General features: G+C 31.8%; 1 protein-coding gene across 1 annotated transcript; it reads right to left on the bottom strand.

The window, feature by feature from the left end:
• Nucleotides 1-1,464: 1,464 nt before the first annotated feature.
• On the bottom strand, nucleotides 1,465-6,461 carry LOC113727290 (annexin D4). Its single transcript, XM_027251361.2, has 6 exons — nucleotides 6,309-6,461; nucleotides 5,319-5,491; nucleotides 3,328-3,543; nucleotides 2,261-2,482; nucleotides 1,928-1,999; nucleotides 1,465-1,828 (listed from the first exon to the last, which is right to left on the bottom strand). The coding sequence occupies exons 1-6, from the start codon at nucleotides 6,352-6,354 to the stop codon at nucleotides 1,610-1,612; spliced, it is 948 nt and encodes a 315-aa protein (XP_027107162.1). The 5' UTR covers nucleotides 6,355-6,461; the 3' UTR covers nucleotides 1,465-1,609.
• Between the last annotated feature and the right edge of the window lie 959 nt (nucleotides 6,462-7,420).

Raw genomic sequence — 7,420 nt, 5'->3', positions numbered from 1 at the left:
AAAATTACATGATAAAATTATCATACTTCAGTTCTTATACTACGAAATATTAAATAATAATTATTAATTATCTTAAATCACAAGCATCAAATTCCTGCGCGTCACACGGTTTTCCCTCCCTAGTAATGCAACAATAATACTAGATCATCCATTGCCTTCCTACACGTGTATTTACCATGCTGGTGTGCCAAAAAGGCTGTCCTGGGATTGATGCTTGTGATGTTGTCACGTGTTTTCAAAAGATTGCTCACAAAAGTTGGTTAACAAAGTAATTTCAACAGCTGTTAAATTTTATCGGATTTGGAGCATAAATGGTTGTGCTGATTTTTATCCAACACTACAAGATGTAACTCTTTTCAATAGAAAGTAACTATAAAGCAAACTTTTATGGATTCCACGCGGGATTAAAGATCATGTACACACAGTGATTCAGGCCTTACATTTTTTTTAGCCAACCTTGGTTGTTAACTGCTAGAATGACCGTTCTTACCCTACTTGCAATTAAATCTACCTTCCCATTACTTGGCATCTCTCGGACAAAAAAAATAAATAAAAAGTAAAAAAACACCTGGTATCATTTCATGCACTTGATTATTTGGTTTTCAAGTTAGTGATCAAGCATTGGTTCACTAGAAAATGATAGATTTGGAAGGACAGACAAGAAACATAAATGCACCCACTTAAGTTGTAGATTCTTTTTTTTTTTTAATTATTAGGTTAACAAAGAGATTGGCCAAAATCCTTTGCAAATCAATGATTTGGCACACTACGATTAGATAATTAGGCACTTCTCTTTCTCATTTCCCCTTTGCACGATGATGTAAAAACCCAAAGTTTAGACTTTTCAACCACTTATTAGATGCCATGAATGCTTAAAAGAACAAAATAACCTAAGACTATAAATTTCGAAATATAATGGTAAAAGTACATGTACTTTTGAATATATTAACTGACCAATTTTATGCGAGTAATTTCAATAAATTTCTATGTTTCTTTATAAAATATTTTTTTCTAGTTGTGTATTTGAATTTGCCCCTCTGGAAAGTCTAAGAAATGTTTAACAATCTGGACTTTCAGTCACTTTTTAACTAAGTATGAATGATCTTAGAATTTAAATATCAAGTCATTTTGAAACGTTATGAAAGGTAATATTATCATTGTATATTTTTCTTATCTTTGTTTTATTGCTATAAACGCTCTGCCTTTTCCATTTTTTGACTTTTTTCTTAAAAAGAAATTGTTCGCATGTGATGTTTTTAGCCAAAAAAGAAAAGAAAAGAAAAGCTATTTTGTATGTGAATACAAAACAACAATTTGTATGTGAAAAACATTTTTTAAAATTTTTATTTTTTAACCTTCCCACCCCTATCCGCAGCTTTTTCGCTTTCAAGTATTAGGCATACGATTCGAACTCTGGATGTCATAGTGAGAAATATTCTCAGAGTCCTCTTTTGACCTACTCAGTGACTATGAAAAACAAAAATCCATTTGATGGTAACAATAGAAATCATACATGATACATGTAAACGTGCAAATTCAGGCCAAGTCAACCCCAGACGGGGATAAAAAAGATAGAACGGATACAGCAATGCACGAGCACGAAGTTGGGTTAATTTTCTTGATCTCCTCTAGCAATCAAAGTAAGCAAAAAATCTTTGAAGTTCCCATTGGCTATTTCTTCAATCTTATGTGATAGAGTAAACCCAGAAAGGTGATGATATTCTTCTTTGATGAGCTTCAAATCTACATCTGCTCGGGTAACAATAACTCTGGTCAAGGCTTCTTTTGCAAAATCATGCCCAATGCCTTTAAGGGAAACATCCAAAACCTGAAGAAACATGTAATACCTTTGAGTAATTAATTAAGGTCTTGGAGATTATCATTTCTTGAAAAATGAAATGATGATCAGTTAATTAATTAATCTCACCTCGGTAAAGTATGTCTCTGGCTTGCAAAGGCATTGAACTGTTTGTTTTAGAATTAAGTGATCACCAAGATCCTGAAAATTAAAAGAGGGGAAAGCAACATTAGCATGAACCAACCAAAACTGGTAATGGACGAAGGAAGTGAGGATAGCCATTTTTTCGTTCTTAAGATCTTTAATGCAGTTATGCTCGTTTGCATGATTATTTCTAGGAGCTTTTAGGAAAACATTATTTTAGCACCATTCTAGAACAATGTGTATGTGAAATAAAAAAGCGATGGGAATTACATATTTAAAGTATTAAGCAGAAATATACTATACTAATAAATTTCTTACCTCGTCCAAATAATTGCCACTAGTTTCCTTATAATGCTTAAATACAGCCTTTAGATGAAGCTTGCTTCTTGTAGTTAGAATCCTGACAATCTCTTCTTCCTCGTGGAGCTTCTTAGCACCATCTTTTATGACATTTTTGAGTATTTTCGCTTCAGATTTTGCTACTTCTTCACCGTATTTTGGACCTTCATAACGGTACGCACTTACTAATCCAACTAGAAGCTGTTCATCGCATAAAAATCGTAAAGAATTCAATCACAAGATTAGGCCTTGAACAAGAATTGCCAGGGTTAGAACCGAATGTAGCGCTATGGTCAAAGACATTGTTTAATGTTTAAAAATGGAGTTTGATTGCCAATCCTCCTGCTCACATAGTTCACCAATTTGTTTCAACACATGCTATCTCACATAGATGAATTTCCACATCTGATCAATGGTGCCAGTCAAGAATTTATATCCTAGTCAATTAATTTGTTCATCTAACCTATAGATGCACTGTAAAAAATGTGATTCCTGTAAAAAAAAAAAGGTTTAGAATTACTCATACTAGAGATAATACATACGGGTTGAAAACATTCTTGGATCAGCAATTGAAATTTGTAACTCGAAAAAATGAAAAGTGGAAACGGAAGAACTAGTCTACCATTTTTTGTAGGGTAATGTTTTAATCTATCTAGTAATGCGCATGTCAGACACTTGTTGTCGCATTCAGGGCCATTCTTGCACTGACAATGCAGGATGGATGGCTTGGTTTATCTTATCCAATAAGGCTAAGAAATAAAGTTCAACCCAAAACTTCTTCTGTTAGGTAATCTTAATTAAGACTTCGATAGGGTTCCACGGAAAATTTTTGAGGTTGACTAGGTGGTTGATGGATATTAGTGTATTAGGTGGGTTCCATATTTGTTTCTACATCAACTATAGTTAGATGTAATAAAAAATTCAAAAGCATGGGACCAAAGCCTTGTAACACGTTGCCAATATGCGAGGGTGTGTAACTTAGGCGTTACACATTGGTGACTCATAAACCATTGAAAAGAACATAAAATTAGGGTTTTTTGGTTCACCTTTTTCTCAAAGCTGTGGATATGGAAAGCTATGTCTTCCTCAATTGAGTGCTCAAAGAGGGAATGGTAAGCTCTTCTTGCTCCTAATAGTTCCTCCGATGATCTAGTACACGCAATCTCTACAAGAATGCCATACTTTGGACCCTTGTACACCGCCTCCCATAGCAGACGAGCATCTCTTTCCCATGGATGCATTGTCCAAAGCACCACAGCATCCTGTCAAATCAATTATGTCACGATTTAGTGTGGCATTTTGTGTAATTTTTTTTCTTCATTCATTCCAAACACGAATTTAAATAATTTTCTAATCGTTATATTTCTGGTTTTATATTGATTTTCCAAATTAAAATTGAAAAGAATGTTTATTACTACATATATGCATATAAAAGTGCAGTTAATATGAAGTAAGATGAAGTACGGATACGTGGTCTAATAATGGAATTCTAATTAACTGCTTGTTTTCAGATGGAATATTTTTTTAACGTTGACATTGTCCTATCTTGATATGAGCATTTTTTCTAAGTAACCTTTGAAAGTTTGAATTTTAATAAATTGCAATGTAAAAGACTATATTAATTCCTGTTGTGTAAAAATATTATTAATCGTGTTTAACTTTGTGAAAAATGTCTGCTATAACATTGATTATTAGGATAAAAATTAAGTTTATAAAACGTCTATTTATGTAGTTAATTTATCATTTATCTATGTCCTTCTTTTCTTCTTCTTCTTTTGTTCTCTCTTGTAATTGGGAGGGTTCAAACTCCAAGCCACTCACTTATATTCTTTCCTGTGGAACCACCAACCCATCCCTCCTCCAGTCCTTATCTCCGTGACTTGATATCAACATCTCTAAACTTCTCTCAATTTTTTTGGGTAAATTATCTTTTACGCTCTGTAGTTTAGTGCTTTATCACATAATTCCTCTATAGTTTAAAATTGTATATGCAACTTCCTTATGGTTGGGATTAAAGTGTCACCATTAATTTTTTTCGTTAAAACTAACAGTCAATAGTAAAAAATTAAAATCAAACTAATAAATTGATAAATTCACCCTTTTACTACTTTTTTCATGTTTTTCTTTTTCCCTTTTCTTTTTGTCTTTTTTTTGGGAAAAGAAGAGATGATTTTGAAACCTATACAAAATCTTAATTTTCTCCAAATACAAAAGATATAGAAGGGAAATAAAAAAAAAAGAAACAAAAAAAGATGGAAGGGATATATAAAACAAATAAATAAGAAACAAAAAATACAAAATATTTTTTCACTAAAAATATCATTATGAATGTTTAAACCAAATCTTCAATGGTATTTTCTAGTTCTTATTTATCAATTTTTATTTCAATTTCTTCTTTTTTATGTTTGGAGGAAAAATGGTAATGAAAGGATAAATTTGTTAATTTATTAGTTTGATTTTAACTTTTTACTATTGATTGTTAATTTTAATAAAATATTAGCAGCGACACTTTAATCCAAATTATAAAAGAATTATATTTATCTTTTTAAAGGGTAGGGGGATTCTGTGGTAAATCACCAAACCATGGGGGGTAAAAAATAATTTATCTTTTTTTTTTTTGAAATTTTGAGAGGGACACATTGTCAAATTTAATCCACCAGCTATGAGTATATATGTGCACACAAGGATGGTTCTAATGGGGTTGGGTAGGGCCACCGCTCCGCCCAGGCCCCCCCAATCTTTAAAATTTATGTTTTTGCCCCTTAAAAGATTTGAAATATACATTTGTAAATTTAACTTCTTGCCCTTGAAAAAAATTTACAAATTATCATTTGACTTCAAAGGCTATAAATATATGAAGTTTGCAGTATCAAAATACATTTTCCGGTTTTGTCATTATATGTATGTCCGTTTATATTTGGGCAAAAGTACACAAATACATAGGAGTAACTTATATAACTCATTTTTTTTCCATTTATATATGAACTTAAATTAAAGTAGCTGATTGCTACAAGTCCAATATAAAATCTATATCTACCTTGAAACGTAAGAACTCTTGTTGAAGTTTCTGGACATGTCGATCATCCCATCTCTCAAATTGACGTTCATCCTCTATGAAGATGTCACGGGTTGTTTTCCTAAAAGATTGTTTGTGCTCTGGATGCCATTTGCCCAGTATTGAGATCAATGACTTTTCGTCAACACCAAGTCCTGAAAACATCCGTAGTAAAATATTCAGGAAAAATATAATAATCATGTGATTACATCAAACTGCATCTTCTTACTCCATCTAGTTAAAAACAACAAACAATTATTTTGATCTCTGACCCGCAAATATGATGATTGAAACTTTATGCCAGTTTGGACAGTCATTTTCTGTTAAAAAATTGTATCGCGATCATATTTTTTTATTATCTTTTTTTTCGTTTAGATCAAATTATTACAGTAATTTTTTTATTAAAAAATCTAAAAAAATACAATCTGTACGAAATAATTAACTTCTACGTACAAAATACAATATAACCTTTAATTGACACTAGAAAGAGAAGAAAGATGACAGATCACTTAGATCAAGTACAAGATTCAACATTGAGTGCTTTACAAAATTTGAAAAAAAAAAGTTTGTTTCAATCAGATGGCGGTTGGCAATTAAAATCATACATTTGAGTGTATAATTGAGAAAAAGAGAGAGCGCGTGAAAATGGATTTTCAACAGTCATGGTTGACTTGCCTGACAACAACGAGAGAGGTGCATTAATCTAGTAAAACGACTCAGACAAGCTACAAGCTTTTATAATGGAAAAATGAAATTAAAGAAATTAAACCCAAAATTACAATTACAGCAAGAGCTTCATTGAGTAGCATCTTAACTGTTTCCTACTCAAGAAAGACGAAGCGGGGTGATGAAAAATCTCCAGAGGAAAAAAGAAGTTCGCAAGTTCGTTGGAGAAATGAAGTTTTGCATTGTAAAGTAATAAAATATGTGAGTTTGAGTTGTGTATGTGTGTGTGTAGCGAAAGGAAAGAACCTGTGAAAGCTTTGGTGAGAACTCCAAATTCATCAGCCGCTGCCATTTCAGTGATAGTTTGTTTTTGTTGAGAGAGTTGTGGCAACGAGTTTGGTTCTTTCCGTTGCAAGAATTCAGGGGGAGTGAAGGCCTAGCGGCCTATGTGTACTACCTTTATAAAAAAGTAAGATGTCAAATCTGTCCTTTTGTACAAAATAGATTAATTGGAGACAGTCATAGCCCAGAGAATTCTAATAGTAAGTATTTATTTTGCAAATGTTTGTCACAATTTATTGTATATTGGAAAGCTGGTTTTTTATGTTTTATTTTTGGGTAAAAAACAAAAAGCCTCCTATAATAAACTTAATACACAGAAAATCTTCTCGTGGTTTCAAAATATACAACACGACACCCCGTACTTTAAACTAAATTGTAAAGATGACAAAATCCGTTAAATTTAATGAAAATAGACGAAATGACCAAAATGCCTGTATATAATTAAGCAAAAGACAGTTTAAAAAAATCATTTATTTTATTCTCTAAATAGAGAGAATTGATGGTTAAGGGATAAATAGGTATATTTGTTAAAAATTAGGTATAAATTTTTTTTTTTAGATTCTAATAAGTCATTTCTGTTAAGTTTAACGGATTTCGTTACCTTTACAATTTAGTTTAAAGTACAGGGTGTCATATTGTATATTTTGAAATCATGGGAGGTTTTTCTGTATATTAAGTTAACCATAGGAGGTTTTTTTTTTTTTTTTTGTATTTTATCCTTTATTTTTTAAACCAATGACCCTTTTCTGTTGGACACCACAAAGGCACTTAAGATCTTTGTAAGGTGGGAAATCAAGGGCCCGTTTGGATGGTCATTTTCTATCGAAAAATTGCATCATTTTTCATGATCACATTTTTCTATTATTTTTTTTCCTCACATATATCAAATCACTACAGTAATTTTTTTACAAAAAAATTCAAGAAAATGCAATCCAAAATTTCAAATTTTGTTTCCCATCAATTGTCAATTCATGTAATTTCTCTAAATCTAGCGGGAGCCAAAGGGCACCGTCTGATCCAACAATAGTTTAGTCCCTCAGACTCCTATTGACCTAGTTAGATCTATCCCGTTTTGC

Source organism: Coffea arabica, chromosome 2c (genome assembly GCF_036785885.1).
Source record: "Coffea arabica cultivar ET-39 chromosome 2c, Coffea Arabica ET-39 HiFi, whole genome shotgun sequence".
NCBI classification, from domain to species: domain Eukaryota; kingdom Viridiplantae; phylum Streptophyta; class Magnoliopsida; order Gentianales; family Rubiaceae; genus Coffea; species Coffea arabica.
The sequence above is the reverse complement of the archived record's forward strand: the minus strand, read 5'-3'. Positions and strand labels throughout refer to the sequence as shown.